Genomic DNA, 21,308 nt, shown 5'->3' on the forward strand with positions numbered 1-21,308 from the left:
AATTAAGAAGCTGTAGGCCAAATGAAAAGCAATGACTTTTCTACAAAGTGAAATTACTCCTAGTGGTATTGCTTCCTGCAGGACCCATTCCAGGTTGTGAGGTGACCAAAGGCCAGACAAGGTGATAATCATCCATGTTCTTTGAGGGAAGATGGTCTGGTTCATTTTCAATGCTGGACACACATTAAATTATTTGAAATTTCTATGAAAATTATATTCTCTAGTGTTTTATTTAAGAAAAATTCATTATTATCTAAACAGGAAGTATTTCCCATCTAATAACATGGCTTTAAATAAGAAAGTAGATTAATCCCACCTATATTGATTGCTATTTTTACATCACCTAGTTTACTTCTTTTATTTTGATTTGATGCATTTGGACATTCACTTCATTTCAATAACAAGTGAATCAAATCTTAGAGTTTACTTTAAATGGAAACCATTTCAGTAATTTCAAAACAATGTTTCAGGGGCATGATAATACTTAGTTTTTCCTGTTCCAAATAAATGGGTTTTAAACAAGTTGGTTTTGTAGCACTGATAAAGCATAGGTAAATAAATAAATATCATTTTGATTAGGTGCATAAATATTTATGATAGTCACTTATGTAACTCTAAAATTAATTTTGAGCTAAATGTTTAAACTCACTTCATTAATACTAAAATATGTGCATGCACCAATGTGGGTAGACACGTACATACATATACACATATATATAACCAAACTTAAAATATAAAAACACATGTGATTCTTTTACCTCATGTATATTATGGCTATAGATCATTTTATTTTAATATATATTAATGAGGAAATATACTACATCTTTTTAGTCATTAGCACTGAGGAGAATTAAGACTCATTTACTAATCAGATCTTTTTTGGTGGGGGTAGAAAAGGAGTGTTCCTTTTTTTATACATTAAATTGTTTGATTGGTGTCAATAAAGTAATAAAATACCATGTTTTAACATACATATATCCAGTCATTGGAATATCCTTAGTTTCACCTATAGTCATCTAAATCATTTCCTTTTTTTTTTTTTTTTTGACGATTTTGTTTATTTTAAAGAGGGAGTATAAGCAGGGGGAAGAGCAGAGGGGGCGGAAGATGGTGGGAGATAGAATCTCAAGCAGACTCTGTGTTGAGGATGGAGCCCAGCTTGGGGCTGGATCTCAGACCCTAAGATCATGACCTGAACTGAAACCAAGAGTTGGACTCTTAACCAACTGAGCCATCCAGGAACCCCCTAATTATTTCTAATATACAGTTCAGCTGGTTTGTAAGTTAACAGAGAATGCACCTTATTTAGCACAAGCTAAATACAAATTAGAGACTCCATTTATGTGAGATAGTAGTTGTTTTATAAAAGCATAAGGTCAAATTTTGAAATTTTAATGACATCTACCTCTTTTATTGATCAATCAAGTACATTAATGTGAAAGAACATTAACATCAAATTTACTGCAGTGAACACCGTTGCTTGAAGCATTCTTCACACATACACAGAGAGCTGTATTAGTTGTTAGAGCTTCATGATTTTTTAATCATTCTATAATTTACTAAATGGCATCTGAACTTTAGCTTTAACAGGATTTTTCTTCATGAAATATCTATTCTATTTACCTAGTAATTATGTACTGTTTTGGAGTGAAGATGAGAGTGAAAAAATATATATTCTATTTTATTTTTTTCATTTTTTATGATTATCTATATATATTTATGTTCAATAATATGGAAGGTATAATTTAAAGCCTATATTTCAAGGGGAAACTTCATTTAAATATAAACAAAAATCCAAGAACATGTGAAAATTGATTTATTATCCATGGAACAGGATAAATTGATCACAAGAGGTCAACTTAAGTATGTTACCATTTCTTTTAATGTAAAATAATTATGTTTCAAGGATTTCCTCAGCAGCCTATTAATATATACACCTTGGGTGTCTTTTCAAGTAAAAGGAGGCAAACTGGGGGGCTTTACAATACCAGACTGTTATTAATATACCAATAATCCATGCTCTTGAGTATTTTTTTTTTTTTAAGATTTTGTTTATTTGTTTGACAGAGAGAGAGATCACAGGTAGGCAGAGAGGCAGACAGGGAGAGAGGGGGAAGCAAGCTCCCCACTGAGCAGGAAGCCCGATGCGTGGCTTGATCCCAGGACCACTGAGACACCCAGGTGCCCCATGCCCTTAAGTCTTAATACTTCTTACATTATGTTTTAAAACCATTAATATTGTACAGTATGTCCTTCATCTCTAATATACCCAACTTCGCAAGTGAGTCATAAAGAACATGAAATATATTATTAAAGAAATACTGTATGTTATAAATACTAAACTCCATTTTTATAATTTATTTGGTGCTATCTTATTATTACTAATTTATAATAAAAATTAATTTTTCCCATTTTTAGAGTCTACATGGGTGCATTTACCCAAAAGAAATTAATAGTATATTATTATTAAAAGAAGATAACTCACCATAAGAAAATCTTAATATTGTACATTTCTTTTTTCTTAATTTTAGCTATTCCCTTCATCCATAGCCTTCTGTTTCTCTCATCTCACCCAGCCCAGGGGTTATGATTGGAAATAAATTATTAAATTAAGAAGGAAGCAATGCTAGTGGGCAGGAAGAAACATTCAAACCTCTCCAATTGAAATCACCTGTTACATGAAAAATGAGAAGGCATTCTTCATTCTACAGCCTTTTCTGGGATGCCAGTTGATGAATCTACTTGGAAAAATGTTTTATAAAGTTCATGATAGTGTTCCAGCATAAAGAGAATGAATCTTTTGATTTTTAGGTGTCTCAAAATTTAACAGGGTGATTTGTTTTCTTTTTCTCTTTCAAGACACAATTCCTCAGCAATTCTTTTTGGCTTTGTCTTCCAAATCTGTCCAGAATACAAAAATTCTTATTATCCTCACTATTCTCCTTATGGTGCAAATCTTTACTGTCTTTGGCCTGAACTGTGGCAATAGCTTCCCAGGCGATCTTCCTGCCTTATCTTTGTCCCCCCACCCCTCTTCTACAACAGCACCATCTCAGCACAGTAGTGTAAAATGGATTATGTGACTGTTCTGTTCAAAATCCTCCAGTGGTTTTCTATCCCACTGAGAATAAAGATCAAGTCACTCAAATAAGCTACAAGATCCTGTTTCATAGGTGCTCCCCATATAACTAACTGCCTTACCTCTATCTTTTACTCATCTGCTCACCCTACCCCAGACACATTGGGCCTTTCTTGTCCTACTACCAAGACAAGTGGAGCTCACTACTAAAGAAAGCTTGAAATGCTCTCCTAGATATCTTCTTGACTTGCTTTCTTACCTACTCTAGATTATCCAAATATCAACTTTATGATGAGAATTTTCCTGATCATCCTGTTTAAAATTGCAATTCTTCCTAATTCCCACCATTCCTTTCCAATGCTCATATTTTACTTTTTCTCTACCATACTTAAGACTTTTAAATACTATACATAATTTTTTTTTTGTTTGATGTATTTTCTCCCTTCCAATAGAATGCCATCTACATGAAGACAGGAGCTTTTTGTCAGTTTTGTTCATTGATGTAGCTTAGTGACTAGAACAATGCACATAACAGAGTGCTCAGTGCATATTTGCTTCAAAGTAAATTTTGAAAAACAAACCTGTAAGGTCAACTACATGAAGGGTAATTATTTGTATTCTATCAGCTTGACTGCAGTTAGCAAAACTGGTTCTTGTCGGTAAATACAGTCAGTGCTACTATAAAATTGAGATTCTCAGTATTTCTTTTTTGTTTAAATGAAATCATTATTATTGAATTAGTTTCTCACTAATGGAGACACTAATATTTTGTCTTATAATTTACTATTTTTACAGGCATTAACTTCCATGCAAACCAATTATTCAATTTACAGGTATTGCTATTGGCACATAGGATTTTAGAGACTCCAACAGAATTAAGAACAGGAAATAGAAAGAGCAAGGGGAGAAAAAGTAGAGGGAGTTGAATAGATATTTATTACCAGTACCAAATCTCTATTACTACTCCATCTAAATAATTTTGAGAACAGTGACAGGGCTTGTCTTAAATGTCTTAATATTATGTCATAAGGGGAAAAACATATCTCTGAACAAATATTCATGGGTACCTAATTTTGGACTGGGCAGGCTAAAATGCTATAACAAATAGACTGGAAATATAGTGTCTCAAACAAAAGAGAAGTTTATTTTCTTATTGCTTAAGAGTCCAGAGCATGTGATAAGACAACTGGAGGTAGAAAATGGGGGTGGCTTTGCTTCAAGCAGACTGACAATTGCTCTGTCATTTTCAGTAATTGGCTTCTAAGATTACTCTTGTCCTTGTCATTGACATCCCATCTTACCACAAGGGGAAAAGAACATAGAAATGGCACACATCACTTCAAATAATACTCTTATAGAGAACTTAATAACATAACCACACTTAACTTAAAGGAGGCCAAGAAAAAGAATTGGGTAGCCAGCCAGGCTAATAATATGGAAGAACGAGAGAGTGGCTTCTGGTGAACAGCTAGTAGTCTCTGCCACACTGTGGCCTTTTGCCCACCAAACATCTGTGCCATTCTTCTTTCCATGTGTTCTCACTGACCTCGCACGCTGTGCACCAAAGGAGACGACACAAAGTGCTACTCCTTTGCTGCAGGTACCTCAGGACGCATGATCTCTGCGTGAAGCTCAGTCTGCTCCACTGGAGGCAGAGGCATCTCATGTCCTGGTGACCAATCAAATAACAGACAAGTTTTTGTCTTTTCTGTCACCACAAAAAATGTACCTTGAAGCAAGGACAGAATAACAGCAACACAAACTCCAATACAAAAGTAGAAAAATAGGGAATACACAAGAGTTGCTAGTCTAAATAGTGATAGAATCCTGGGCAGGCATCATGAGGAACTTTGCCATGGCACTAAAGAAGAGTGATTGAATCATGTCCCTCTTCCTAAAAGTATCGCCTGTGCCCATGGTTCTCTCTGGTCTCTGTCTTTGTTTGGGGAGGTATTGTTCTTGTTCCTTATCCTCTATGACCAGAACTAAAGTGGGTGCTAGGGCCTGTGCCTTCAGCGCACACTGTAAAATACCAGAAGTGAACTTCCTTTGGATGCAAGTTCAGGGCCCTGAAAACAGTTTTGAAGTTTGAAGGGTCTGAAGAGTCAGGGTTATTAAGAATAAGATAAAATTTTCTAAACTCCCAAGGTTTCCAACATATTTTCTTCCAGTCAATGTAATGCAGCAGTAATCACAAATTACTTTTCTAAACATAGGTCTTAAATCTGCTTTATTTTTCTCACTCAACTTAATCTTAAGGGCATCTGAAACAACACTCCTGGATATAAGGATGGCAGATTTATATCTCACTGTCTGGGGTCCAGAAGCTGTTGAATGTTTCAAGTACCTCTGTGTCCTTCCATCCTTGTCTTAAACCACTCAGTTCTTGCCGGTGTAATTATCTTGTTAAGTAGTGGGGGCAGTTACAGTCAGTAACATTTTGGCTGTTTCCAATCCCTTCCCCTCAAGCTAGGAGCTAAGCAGGTACATGGTCTGCCTACCAAATATCAGAGTGATAGTCTGGTAGAACCCCTCAGCCAAATACCCACCTACCATGGAAGAAAAGCAACTGGGAGTCACCTACCTGACATAATAAATTGCAGACGCATTGCATATTCTCTGATTGCTTCAATATTGCTGCATTTTAAAATTAGTTGTAATCTCATTGAAGGTAGTTATGGAGTCTTAAATTTTTCCAATATCTATAACACAGTGTAACACTATTCATTTTATGAATATTTATTGATAATCTTATTCTTTGAAGAAACACTAGCTATTTTTTATAGCTGACTGAGATCTTTTCTGATTTTCCTATCCCATTTTAATCACTCTTTAGATTTATGTAGGATAAGACAGAACAATTAAATTTTAGCTTGAATGTAAATGGGAGCAGGGAGAGCACTCTCTCCACATGTATACTTGACTTTTTTTATCATTCATGCAACCAAACTACTATGTGTCAAGCACTGCCTACTTAGGATACAATGGTGTGAGTATGTGTGTATGTGTGTGTATGTTAAAGTGTGCATGTGTGCTTTTAGATTGACTTTTAATAAATATACTTGAAAATTAAGGTAGATATCAATGATTGCTAGTTGAAATACATATAAATTTCCACTTTATATAAATAATCATTTCAGAAGATCATTGAAATACTCCTGTTAATTATTCATAGAAACTTCGTAGAGTGTCGACACGTCCAAACTAATCATACCACAGATACTGTTCAGAGATTCTTCTTAGCACTTAGTAAATGTGACTCAATCTGAAATTTTTTATGTTAATTGTGATTCTCAGTTATCCAACTTTCTGATAAGGAGCTAATTGGGTGCTTTTGGCAAGAAATGTCCAATTGAGGAGCAGTTGCAAAACTAGGACCTGACATCAACTAACAGATGCTCAAGACTAAGCCAGAAGCTCAAAGATAAAAACAAATTGTAAAAAAGAAGAATATACTTTAATCTCCTCCTTCTCTGGTGAACAGCAGAATCTATCAATATATTTTTTTTTATTAAAAGTATATGGCATCAGGGTAGGAGTATATGACTCAGCATAGCACAGCTTCTGCCACCAACATCTTACAAAAGCAAAAGATCTCTTCCCTTAAATCACATAGGTTCCATTAACCTATGAAATTATAAAGATACTAGTTTTAGACATATCTACAAAGTACTGACCCATGAGTAACTTTAAATTGCAACCCAGTGTTTTGAATATGCCTCATATATCAATAGCTACTATAGAAAAAATTAATTTCTCCCTTACTTGCCATTATTTGTCCACAACCTCAGCTTCAAAATTGGTATATATTTGTTTCTCTTTGGTGATGAAAGTAAGCCCTTGACATTGACAGGAAATTTGAAATATAAAGAATTTTTGACATAAATTAGGAGCAATTTTGATCTGTTATATCAATATCTATAGGGCATCAGCTGGAAGAGACAGTATCTGGATATCAGAGTCACAGAAAAAAGTCATTAAATCAAAATGTTTGAAATCATTCCAAGTAGGGCTGAGTCTAATGGGAACCAGTTTTTTAACTACAGTTTTGGTTTTATTTTTAAACACTGAATGATTAAAACTTTGGAAAATATATTATATTATAGAATGTACCACAATCTTCTATTAGGATTCTCATCTAAGCCAAAAGTGATAAAAATTAAAATTTGATACTAGTGTTAAAACTTCAGTTACAGAAAATAAATAAGTCTTAGAGATCTACTGTATAACACAGTATACAGTTAACAACTATGTATTCTATACTTAAAATTTTGCTAGATTTAATATTAAGAGCTCTTGTCAATAATAATAGTAATACAAGAAGACAGGAAAAAGCTTTTGGAGGTGATATTAGGTTTATGTCATAGACTGGTGATGGTGTATATTTATTCATGGGTGTATACTTATTATCAAACTCATCAAGTTGCATACATTAAATATGCCCAGCCTTTTGTATGTCAATCTTACCTCAATAAAGTGTTTTTTAATTCCAATATTCTGTTATAATAAATATTTATTAAATCTGATCACATAATATAGAAACATAATAAAATTAAGAATTGCGTATGATTGATTACTGCAAAAAGCAAATGGTATACATTTGAGAATCAAAACACATCTAAAGTGTCACTATTTTAGATAGAAATGGGTCTAAATTATATTATTAGGAGCCATGTTTTCTGATGCAGATTATACCAAACATTATTTAACTGAATTTGTATAACTCAGGTGGGTTATGTTATTTATTCATTAATTTCCTATATCAGTCAAGTCAGGAGACAAAACTTCTAACAACATTTTAACAGGAAGAATTTAATTTATGGGATTGTTAACTATGTATAACGTTGTTGGATGACTAAGTAGAGAACAAAAGAACTGCCACTGCTGGAAAGAGCTACCATCCATAGGATTTAGTGAATAAAAGAAATAGGGTGGATTGTTGAAACCTAGGAACTTGAAGAGGGGTGCCTGTAGAACTGAAACTTAGCTCTTGGAGGAGGGGACACTTGTCTACTGGTATTGGTTATCCTCGGCTCAGAAACGGGGCCATGATGAACTGTGAACACAGACATCTGAGAAAAGGGTGCCTGTTTGCTGGAGTTAACGTCTTTGATGACAGCATGATGCAGCTTTTCCTGAAAGCATTAGAAAAACTGCCAATTTATCTGGATTTACCTGCTGTGATAAGAACAAAGTGCTATTGCTGAAGTGAAGTGTTTCCAGGGTGATGCTCACTAGAACTACAAGTCCAGAAGAACCCCACAGGAAGGAGATGAGAATCAAGTCCCCTCCTCCTCCCCTAAACCTGCAGTTTCCTACATGCACCCTCTATTGCCAAAGCCTAACAGAGAGTCTGCTGACAAAGCAAAAATGTAGTCTGCAAAATTCCAGTTGCAGCATCACAAAAACAGGCACAGGAGGATACGTTTGGTACTGAGAAGAAACGGCATAATAACTGCTACATAGACTTAGGAGACAGTCAATTTATGCACAGGACAGAGTTAAGCCTTTCAATGAATCCTTCCAGAAAACCGGACGTTTTGTAAGCATCTTACTTGACCTCTCTCCTAAATGTTACCCAGAATTCAAGAAAGAATTGGTAGAATTTGTTCAAGGTATCGCTTTACCTGTAACCCCAAATCGATAGTGTTTACTGTCACAGTGAGTCAATTTTTCTCCTACACATAAACTACAATAGCTCAGTGGCAATTGTTTACCTAAACTTTTAAAAGTCATTATCACTTATATTTAGAATCTGGGCACTATTTCAATAATTAAAGTGATAAGGAGTCTGACTGATGATTTATAGTCCCTTAGTTAGCTGAAGCATTCAGGATATTTGATAGTAGCTTTTTGTATCCTATTTTTATCCTAACAGGATAGAATAATCATACATAAATATGTGGATGAGAGGTATTTGACACTGTAAAATAATACAGTTGACTGTCTTAAAAATATAAAACTTCTATAACCATACAGTATTTGTACAGGACTTTGCATACATCAAATACATTAATTCTTGCAATTTATGAATTGACAAGAAGCATTTAGTTTGGGTGTATTATACCAAAATTAAGCATAGAGCAAGTTATTATCTCTGTCATATTCATGTCTATTAAATTGCTGGTTTGAATATAAAGAAATCCTGCCGAAGAGAGAACTAAAATTCTAACCCTTTAAAATAAGTATTTGTTTCTCTCCTGCTTAAAAAAAACAGCTTTCCAATGAAACAATCCTAATCCTATTACATAGGCTTGATCTTTATACTTACATTTAGAAAAGGCTATTACATCAACAATGATTAATAGAGTTAGAAACGGATTTCACAGAGATTATTTCAGTAGCTTTCTATAATTTTATCAACCAACAAGTTATTTTTTTAAAGTTTCCTGGTCATAGCGTGGAGAGAAAAAAGCATTACCCATGTATATTTATTAGTGTAGAGGGTTAATAATGTGTAAAGTACTTCTTACCTATTAACATCCCAAATTTTGCTAGTTGTATCCAGGGAGGAAGAAGCCACAAAATCACCACAGGAGTGCCACGTGCAGGACCATACTGCATGGCTGTGTCCTTCAAAGGTCAAAATGCAATTGCCTTTAGACAGGTCCCATAATTTAACTGTAGTGTCACCGCTTGAAGTAGCCAATCTGTTGCCACTATTTGCAAGAATATAAAAAGGTAATTTGTTAAAAAGTCAATTTATAATTTTTTTATGAGTGGTTATATGCTATCATTAATTTGTGTATCTGAGTTGCTTTTGCTTCTAATGACATACTAAATGCTTGAATCTTGTTCTCTTGTTTGACTCCGTATAATTAGGTATTTATTTGTATTGTTCAGTAATTCAAGTTGATGAGACAAACTGCCGTTGCACACTTTCTAGATTAATTCTTCAATATTCTTCTAGATTAATTCACTAAATCAGATTATTTTTTTTAGTATGTATTTGAGGGCTATATGTTAGGTTCTGTGGATAATGTAGCCTCAGAATGATGAAATTTTAGACATTCTCTGAGATAATTTCAAAAAAACATTATATAATACAAAACAATAGGTCAGCAACTGTTTATGTGTGGATTAACTAAATGCTCCAGGAATGCAGTTTTGATGCTGAAAGAAGTAAACCAGGAATGAGATTTTGAGCTAGCTCTTGAGAGAAGAAAGATTTTGAAGAGTTGAGTGAAATTGAGGATGAGTCATTGGATTTTCCATTTAGATCACTGGTAAATGTTTAAAAAAGCAATGACTTTTGAGTGGTGGACATGAATACTAGTTTAAGAAATGAATGGGTGTTAATGACATGAGCAGAAACATCTAGGGCTTTTTGGTAAAATATTAATTCCAAGAAAAATTTTAATTCCATCAGTTTCTTCAGATCCTTCTTCATTGCATGCTCCTTCTATGTGTTCTCTTAGTAACTTTTCTCCCTGAATATAATGAATTGCTTATTTGTGCTTTTTCCTTGTGATTTTGACAATTGTTTTTCCTTGTGATTTCCTCTTTGTTTCAATGGCATCAAGCACTAGGATTGACTAATTGAAGTACTCAGCAAATGCTTCCAGAATGAATAAATATATGAATTAATGAAGTTGTGCCATAAAAGAATAAGGAAAGGTACTCAGTATTTCTAAGAGAGGAATGGCAAGATCCAGATGAGAGTTTGCTTACTTGCTTTCTTTTTTTCCCCTTTTTTCTGAGAGAAATAACATTTTTAAGTGCAGGAGAGAAAGAATCACTGGAGAGGGAGAGCTTAAAGGTGGTGAAGGAAAGGTGGATTACAGTGAAGAAGTTCTCATTAAAGTTATAAAAGGATATCCATTTTACTTTTCAGATTAGCAGAATTAAAAATAAATTACTCTATGACAGGTAGTCCTTCACTAACAGATATTTAAAACTTTCACTTTGCAGCTTTTTTTTTTAAGATTTTATTTATTTATTTATTTATTTATTTATTTGACAGAGAGAGAGAGATCACAAGGAGGCAGAGAGGCAGGCAGAGAGAGAGGGGGAAGAAGGCTCCCCGCCAGGCAGAGAGCCCGATGCCGGGGCTCAATCCCAGGACCCTGAGATGAAGGCAGAGGCTTTAACTCATTGAGCTACCCAGGCGCCCCCTGCAGCTGTTATTTGTACATATATTTACCGTTCGAAATTTTACTTTTCAATACTGAAGACGTAAAGATACATTTGTCTAAAAACATCCAAAAAAGGAGTGCCTGCCTGGCTCAGTCCATAGAGCATGAAACTTTTGATCTTGGGGTCATGAGTTCAAGCCCCACAGTGGGCCTAGAGCTTACTTAAAAAAATATCCAAGCAAACCGAAAAATCAAAAATAATTTGACCATGCCTGTTTCTCAGACCTGTCCTTCTGAGAGACTAGCATGCCATTATGGATATAAGTCTTCATCTAGGATAAGAATTACTGTAATATATTTCAGTCTGGCTGAAAACTCATGTAAGTTTTACATTCTTCTCCCTTGCTTTAAACTATGTGAGAAGAGAAACAAAAATCACAATAGTAATAATTACAACTGGAATGAAACACTTGTAATCATCTTTATACATGCCATCAACTGATATTTTGTCAAGAATAAACAATATTCTCATAAGCTTTTAATAAATTGAGGTTATTGTTCAGGTGTATGAACTCAACCAAAACCAAAATATATAGAATATAAATTTCTGAATTTCTTTGAAATGTTTTGGCTTTTCAAAAGACATGGTTTGAAATATGTGAAACTGTATGCTTTGGGCTCATGAGAAAATAAAGACACTTGAGGACTGAGAGGGAGCAAGAAAGAGAGAAAGAATGATGAACGAAAATTTAAAAGGTGCTCTAAGTCATGCAAAAGTTAGAGTTTCCCTCAGCTCCCCACAAATAAGAGAAGTCAAAATCCTCAGAAAAGAGAAAAATAGATCCAGATTGTTAGCAAGTACACGAAATCATTCTAATTTACATTTGGTTCACTTCTGGCTCTCCTGGACAGCCCACGTAACCTTGGGCAGGCCATTTAACATTAACAGTTAACATTTCTGAAAGTCATTCTCTTTATTTAAAAATAAAGCTCAATATAGCTTAAAGCATTGTTTCAAAAATCAAACAAGAGAATTCTTATGACAGCACATTTTTAATTCTGGGTAATCTTCAAAATTGATACTGTTTTTGAACAGATTATCCTGTGATCTCCAGTTCAGTTTTTATGTGGAATTGTTTATCCATATGTCCATAAACAGTAGGATGGTATACAATTACTGCCATTATACTATAGGTTCATATAGCTGTGTCTATCTACTCAACAGGATTATTTGACTTTGTAAAAGGACTATCAGTCGCAATATTCTCAGTTACTATAGAATAGGTATGTATTATGTAGCAGAAAAATATATAACCAAATTATATTAAAATATCTTCTCATACTTTTTAAAGGTAAACAATAAAAATTTTGGTTCCAATGAGCTCATAAAATGATTATATCTGGAAAGCTCTTAACTTAGAATTTATATTACTTGAGAAACATTAAGACACATTTGATTTACATTTAATGTGCCCAGTTTGTGTGAGTCCTCTAAACTTTGAATTAAAAGTTGAAACAAAAAGGGCTAAGACTGCTTTCATCCAAATTGTTCTAAATCCTTTGTCTTTGATACAGGGCTGCTGGCCACATTCAGCTGGTAAGTGGGGGCACTGTGGCAGAGTAAAGCAAATACCAGTCCACACAGAGAATGGTCTTTTTTGAAGTAAACAGTGCCCACAGCCAAGTGTTGTTCCCTTTGTTCTCAAATGATATATCCTTCTTTTGCATAGAACTATAGAATCAACCAAGAACCATAAGTGAAGTGGATTCAGAAGACAGCATTCTGTGCAGATATTACAGATTCTAGCAAAAGCAGAGAGGCAATATTCAGTATTCAGGAAAGAGTGGGCTGTCCCTGCCTGGTGGCAAAACCACTGCCCTTACTTGGTTGGGTGTATTGCTTGGAGCTGCAGGTGTACCTTCGTCAGTTGTTTGAGAAACTGATTTCTCAAATCAACTGGATTTTCAGCTCAGTCTTTCCACTTTTACACAGGAATGGCAAGATGCTGGCAAATGGATGCTCCAGGGCTGGTATACACAGCTTCATAAGATGTACTATTTATTGTGTGAGTATGTGAATGATGTCTGTAATAAGGAAAGAGAGATTTCACTTATGCATAGATCTGTGTTAATAGAATGGAATAACCTACATAATTTAGGGTTTGTTTATATGTACAAGTTTATGTATAGCAAGACATCTTGGTACAGAGGACAGAAAAATGTTGGAATTCTAAAACTACTAGCATGTTACTAATTCTTTTTGTTTAATCCTGTGCATTTATGTTATTGTTTAGGTTGTAGATGCAAAAGGGCAGAAATTGGTAAGTTAGTTTATGAAACTTTATGTGAAGATCATTAATAAAGGTGTCATCCTGAAAATAACATAGAGATGCCTAGGAATGTCTTTAAACTTTTAAGTATCAATTTCAATCTTGGGAATTATTTTATTATTTAATTCTCTTATTGTATCCAACATGCTTCTGAGTATTCTCCAGTTGTCGTTCATTTGCATGCATGTGACACATTAAAATGAAAAACATATGAAAAACATAACCTGGGTAATTATAATATTTTGATATATATCCATAGGTACTAAAATATAGTTGTTCTCATCTTTCTTCAAATTGTTTCTATGCATACCTTATGACTTTGTCTGGAAAAAGTTATTTTCAGAATATTAAATCTATTTTTTTCAGCTATCTCAAAATTTCTACATTTGACACTTTTTTCTTTTCTTTTGACCCAATGTTCTAAAAGACACAGAATATTCATTTATTCATTTCACAGTTAGTCACATGCTCTGGACACTGTACTAGACAACTCCATCCATCATCATTCTGTGCTTTTCAAATATACTAAGCATTTTTACCTCAGGTTATCGCTACACACTTCCCCCAGCACTAAGAGGCTATCTCCCCTGGATATTCCCATGGCTTCCTCCATGACTTCATTCAAGACCTTCTCTTCAACTTTACCTTATCATGGAGCGCATCTCCAATAATCCCACTTAAAATACTATATCATCACAACTTTTTGCCTCCTTGTTACTCTTTACTGTGTTACTTTTCTCTATAGCACTTATCACCATTTATTAAACTACACATCACTTATTTATTGCCTCTCTCTCTCTGCCAATGGAATGTAGCATATATGAGAGCAGGAACTCTTTTTTAATTCACTGCTATATCTCCAAAGCCAGCTTCATACCTAGTGCATAGGGAATCTCATTAAATAGCTATTGGATCAACAAATTAATGCATGAAACACAACAAATTCCCTAAAGTCTTTCTTTTTATTTATTTATTTATTTTAAGACTTTATTTATTTATTTGACAGAGAGAGAGAGAGGGCGTAAGCGGGCAGAGTGGCAGGCAGAGGGAAAGGGAGAAGCAGGCTTCCTGTCAATCCTATCACCTTGAGGAATTTCAAATTGCCATCTCTCTGGGCCTAAAATGTGAAGACCCAGGTACTGCCCCTTTTCACACAAAGTTCTAGAATATTCCTCATTTTCATTCAGACCAGGACCCAGCCCTCTTTCTCATAACACCAAAGGCAAGAGCTCTCAATTTGTAGCCCTTCTGTGTGTTTCTGACCCTTGGTTAACATGGTCAATGGGACAGGCAACCCACTCTTTATTAAGAATGAAATTTTTGCCATGTGCAGCAGACCTTGTCTATAGTCTTACTTGGCTGGCACATCACCGAGTCTGCTTACACACTGAAGGAATTTACACAATCCAATTTCTTCTCTAGTGACTGGGTCTCCCCCAAATAGTTTTATGCTATAATTAATTATTGAGTTTTTTAAAGTTCATTAACTTATCCAATTCTTCCTGAGTGCCCACTATTTACGAGAGATACAAAAGATATGAAGGATATGAAATACACATGTGACTCAAATTATTTACACTTTTTCCTTTGGCTTAAATTGTGAGAGTTAGGAGTCTGTATATTCAGAGATCACTTTTTTCACATCCCCTTTGTCACTGTGAAACTGCTTCTACTGGGTTGCCTGTGTTGTTATGCCACTGTGCTATAATAAAGTTAAGCCACAACACTATGAAAATCTGTATTATTGAAAGATTGTTGTTGAGGCTATTATTAACGAGATTATACATTACATAAGAAAATCAAATATTTTTAATACCCAGTGGTGAAATGCCATTCAGGTCTTAGCAACAGGAGTCATTGCTCCTGCTGAACAGTGTGAGGTGATTTCTTTCATTGACAATGGAAATCACACAGCTAACTAGGTCTACTTCTTCCTGATGATTGTTGGAACACTTAGTACAAAGTTAAAGCCCTCTTCTAGAAATTAAAAATAATATCATGTTTTGGTTTTTATCAATTAATGAAGGACCATATAGCCAAACTTTAATACAAAAAATTTAAAGAAGATTACATGTATTTTATATATTAACTTTACTCCTGGCTTCATTATATTTTACCTATTCTAAGTTATCTTTCACCCTAATTATTTCTCAAAACGTTATCTTCTTATATTTGTTAGTTCTCTAAATTCCTTTGAAAATGAATAAACCAGATTATAACTTAACAACTCTCAAAATGTATCATGTGCTGAATCCCCATGTAAAGATCCCCATATAAAGATAATTGAAATAAACTCTGCCCTTAAGGACCTCATGGTCTAATAAGTCATGCAAATATGTAACAATTATAATATTTTCATAAGCATTTTAATAGATGACATACAGATTATAGTGATAGGGCAGAGAAGGATATAAAACATTTTCTAGGCTTGGGTGGATATGAAGGCTTTGAAAAGGTGAACACACCTGAACAAAATCTGTTTATAAAAGCAGGTGTTCACAATGTGAAAGCAGGAAAGGAAAAAGGATGAGTGTTCAGCATGTGAAAATTGTGGCATAAAGAAAACTTTAAGTATTTTGCATTCAAGAAGAAAAGGATAACGGAAAAACAAAGATAAATAGATAAAAAACAGCCTAAAAATAAAAGACCTTTGCTACAGTCCTAAAATGTATTAATTTGTAGGCTATGAGGAGAAATTAAAGGGTTTTAAAAGGAGTTAGGAAATGATCAAATATTAATTTTAGGATGTTAACACTGGAAACATAACAAGACCAGATATTTTTTTTAGGAAGAGCAGAAAATACATTTAAGAATTAATAGTGATTTCTATTTTTTAAAAGACTTTATTTATTTATTTGCCAGAGAGAGAGAGAGAGAGCACAAGCAGGAGAAGAGGCAGGCAGAGGGAGAAGCAGGTTCCCCACTGAGCAGGGATCCCAATGTGGGGCTTGATACCAGGACCCTGGGATCATGATCTGAGCCGAAGGCAGACACTTAACCAGCTGAGCCACTCAGATGCCCCAATAATGATTTCTGTTATAGGTTTGCACTTAATTATTGAATTCAGTTATTTTGAAATCTATGCTTTGTACAATTACAGTAATTCCCAGGTTTTAGCAAAAGATTTTCAAGACAAGTGTCAACCTTCTACTTAGCTAATGGATTTTTCCAAGTCTAGGTGGTATTGAATGAGGGCATGCCAATTTTCCGGCAGAAAATTCCCCTCTAATGGTATTTACCTTGTTTTGACTGCTGATCTAACTTAGTCCTGGATTACAGAATTTTCCATTGTACTCTTTCCTGATTTTCAGGAGTACATGGTAACCAAAACATGTGGGTGTGATGCTGAGTTCAAGTCTTGGGAGGATTGATATGACAAAATATTTAAGGTTAGCAGAAACAGTGTATATACTTCACTATCCAAAGCCAATGTACTGTCTAAAAGCCTCATAGGAGATAGAACTATATATTTCTAAGGTTGCAGAAGAAGCACTGCCTCTGTTTCTGGCATAAGAGGTTTTCTATAATTGGAAGTATCATATTGACAATTAAGAGACATATTTTTTTAATATTTTATATACTTATTTGAGAGGTAGAGAGAGACAAAGAGAGAGAGCATGAGAGGAGAGAGGTCAGTGGGAGAAGCAGACTTCCTGCTGACCAGGGAGCCTGATGTGGGACTCGATCCCAGGACTCCAGGATCATGACCTGAGCCAAAGGCAGTCGCTTAACCAACTGAGCCACCCAGGCGCCCCAACAATTAAGATACATTTAAAACTAACTTGGCAAAAGTGAGCTCATGCGTCACAGAATTCCATAATTTCAAGGCTAGGAGAGCCCTTAAATCCATACAATCTGATCACACGTCCCTTGTTTTAATTATTTCTACAGCTATTCTATCATTTTAATGTCCAGTCTCTATTTAAAATTTCTAATAACAGAAACTCAGTTCGTTGGGCTTTAAGTAGGTTCCGTTATAGTCTTCCTTTTATTGAGCTTATTTTCTTCTATATAAAAACTTCCCCTCCTCAAGTCAGTATAATTGTTGGCATCATTCCAAATTCAAATAATCCCTCTTTCACTCAATAGCTTTCAGAGTAGAGGAAGAAAACCAACATATCCTAGAAACAACAGTCCATTTCCTTTCCTTGTCACCCCAATTCTTTTTTTCCATGCTATTTCCACTTTAGAGGTACACAGGGATCTTAGAAGCTGTACATCCACTCAAACTTGACTCACAACTGGTCTATTTCTATTAAATAGGGCATATATTTGCATTATTCAAATCCAGTCTTGTATTCTATCACTTCAAATATTAGTAATAAATATAAGATTATCTGTATTTCCACACATTGAAATGTGAGGCTACAGTGTGTTATTTCCATTCTCTGAGGCATGAGATATTCTGTCTTATCCTTTCACTAATGACTTTTCATGTTTCATTTTCAATTTGTTATTTTCTTTTCCACAACAGATCTGTTTTTTATGATGACCAGGCTCACATTCAGAGTGAAGTTCTCTTGATAAGATCAGTTTGTTTCAGAACAAACAAAGCTGTTTCTAATATTCTGAGCTATATTGTATTTTTGTCTGGGAACCTAACTGAAGAAACATTTCAGTTTATGAATCTACTTTTCAGAAATCCAAACTTCCTTAGTTTAAATCACGTTTAAAATCAGCTGTTTACCTTTCCTTTCCCTCCATCGCTGCAAATGTAGGTAAGAGAAAAAAGTAGTGGTAACAGCACATATATCCCCAAGTTCTCTAATTTCCTCTGGTTTCATAATCACTAAAATGTTTTACTGGTCTTTCTAGGAGTGTCATCTGTCCCACCACAAAATGTGACATGGATAGGGAAATGATAGGATTTCGGCAGATTCTCAATCACATTTTTAAAAAACTCTGGAAAATAGCACAAATTTCTCTTGAATTTGCCACATCTTCATAGATTATATCTCCTTCACCAGTGGTGTACCATTCATCAAGGAATTAGGAAATACCGCAGTATGTATTAGTTTGTCTTCTAACTGTGTGAATTCTACATCTCAAGCCTCACAAGTATAAGTTAATAAGTACAAAATTTACTCAATAATAGCTCTTAATTGTCCTGAAAATAAAAAAAAAAACTATAGTTTTGGCAGAAGTTAGAACTCTTATGTTTCAGTCACATCTTTGCCATTTAAAAGCCTTGTTTTTGTGAAACAGTATTCTCAGTCTTCGTATTCTCATCTGGAAAAAGAAAGAAAGGATACCTTTCTATTGTGACTCCTAATGCAGATCAAACTAAGAATGTTTGCTAAAATATAAGGCACAAAACAGTTGTAAACACTAGGTAGTAAAACTTATGGATCTCCATATAACAGGCTCTGAGGAATTGTCACTTGCATGGAGCACACAACTTTAAAGAAATTAAAAAAAAAAAAAAAGGTAACTCAGGGGTAAGAAATGAGTTGTTTTTTAGGATAGTTGCTCTTGTTGCCCTCTTCCAGGAAGTCAGCTCTTTCTTTAAGATGGAATTTTGTAAGCAGGATAAATGTGAACCCCTACTGTGCAATCATTCCATGTAAGGATTAAATTACTAGCTATGGAATAGTTAGCTACAGCAGAAGCTGGAATAAGAAATTATATATATATCATTTGAAGATATGGATTAACTCTGTGTGCAATGAGCTCAGTGTCTGGAGGTGATCCACTAGAGCAATGCACAAGTTTTAGCCTGAGACTAATAACAGACAGCATGAAACTTGGAGAGTGAAATCTCTAAAAAATAAAATAGTATGATGATGAATGGTTACAGAAATATACGTGGCTGTAGGAACAAAAAGAAAAGGAATTCACATCGTTAGAGATATTGAAAAAAAAAACCAACAGACTTATAGGTATAAAATGATTGGGTATGGAGAAACTCATGAGGAAATTTGAAATACTACTGCAAGATTCAGAGTAAAGACTGCAGAAACACAGTGGGCATAAGAAACAGCAGGAGAACCAAATACTACTTGTTTATTATTATTATATATTTATTGAGAGAATAATGGTGTTAAAATTTGCTGCAAACTGTAGTCAAATATGTGTCCTTGTTAATCTACTATTTTATTAAATTATGTGTAATTATCACTTTTTTTTAATACAAACTAGGGAATTCTAAACATGTTTCATCTAGAGTTTAAGAATATGGATTTGGGTGACCTCTACTGATCAACTGCATGTTGGACTTGTATGGTTTTGGCTTGGATCATCTCAGATTTGTTTTACCTACAGATCTATCTACCTGGGTAATGTTAATGGTGTCTCCAAATGTAGCAATGACAAAAGCACTTTGAAAACTGTAAAACATTACTTAAATATTACACTCATCTCTGGCTAACAAGAGTATTGACACATTTGGGGACTTACAGCATACACACAAATGACAAGCTTCTTCATTTTCGTCCATATTCAAAGTTCCCATAGATATATTCTAAAAATTTATTTATTTAAACACTATTTCAAACTCTTAATGGTGGCCCATTAACATTGTAAATAGGTGTAAGTTAAATTATGCTAGTATCTTTTTTAATTTATATTTTTGTGTGTATAAAATTATATTTAAAAAGATAAAAATTAAACTAGAAAGACAAATGTCAACAACCTAAAGATTAAACACAATATGTTAAAATTCAGAAATACTCTGAAAAAAACTTACAGGATTTAAAAACACACAGGATAACCCCAAAAACAAAATACTAACGTATAAATCTAACAAAATATGTACAAGATATATATGAGGAAAACCATAAAATTCTGATGAATGAACTCAAAGAACTAAATAAATGAAGAGATATTCTATGTTCATGGATCGAATGACTCAATATTACCAAGACGTCAGTTCTTTCCAGCTTATCGAGAGACTCATTGCAATCCCAATCAATATCCCTGTGGATTATTTTGTGCATATTAGCAAACTTATTCTAAGGTTTATATGGAGATGTAAAAGTCCCAGAAGAGCCAATAAAGGGACAGATGTACCCCAATGTTTATAGTTGCATATCTACAATTGCCAAATTAAGGACACAGCCCAAGTGTCCATTGATGAATAAAGAAGTGGTATGTGTATATGCAATGGAATATTGGTCATAAAAGGAGCAAAATTTTGTCATTTGCAGACATGGATTGAGCCAGAGAATATTATGCTAAGTGAAATAAGTCAGAGGAAGAGAAATACCATATATTTTCATTTTTATGTGGAATTGAAGAAATAAGATAAATGAGCATAGGGGGAAAAAGAGAGATGTAGGGAAACCAAGAAACACTCTTCACTATAGAGAACAAACTGATGGTTGGCCAGAAGGGAGGTGGGTGGGAGGGTGGGTGAAATATGTGATGGGGATTAAGGAGGGCACTTGGGATGAGTGTTGTATGGAAGTGTTGAATCACTAAATTGTACACTTGAAACTAATATCACACTGTATGTTAGCTACCTGGAATTTAAATAAACATTTTAAAAAAATAAGAAAAAAAAGAATTAATCATAAAAATACCTCACAGTATTGAAAGAAGAAAAACACCATTGCAGGATTGATACCACCTGACTTCCAGACTTACACTAAAGCTACTGTAATCAAGACTTACAGTATTGGTGAAAGAATAGAAAGATCGATAGAATAAAGAGCCCAGAAAAAGACTCCTAGAATTATAGCCAAATGATCTTTCACAAAGGAGCAAGGACAATATGATAGAGCAAAGATAGTTTCTTCAACAAATGATGCTGGAACATCATTCAAATACCAAAAAACAAATCTGGACACAGATCTTACACCCTTCACAAAATTAAGTCAAAATGTA

General features: G+C 34.3%; 1 protein-coding gene across 2 annotated transcripts in view; it reads right to left on the reverse strand.

Annotated features, from left to right (window-relative positions):
• SPAG16 (sperm associated antigen 16) overlaps positions 1 to 21,308 on the reverse strand; it is a 1,004,614-nt gene that overhangs the window by 461,680 nt on the left and 521,626 nt on the right. For both annotated transcript variants that reach the window (XM_032859869.1, XM_032859870.1), the window contains exon 12: positions 9,553 to 9,738. In XM_032859869.1, coding sequence (XP_032715760.1) covers positions 9,553 to 9,738 — 186 coding nt within the window. The remainder of the gene's footprint in view (positions 1 to 9,552; positions 9,739 to 21,308) is intronic.

The sequence above is a fragment of the Lontra canadensis genome, unplaced genomic scaffold, assembly GCF_010015895.1.
Source record: "Lontra canadensis isolate GAN:19392208 unplaced genomic scaffold, GSC_riverotter_1.0 scaffold18, whole genome shotgun sequence".
Classification (NCBI taxonomy): Eukaryota; Metazoa; Chordata; class Mammalia; order Carnivora; family Mustelidae; genus Lontra; species Lontra canadensis.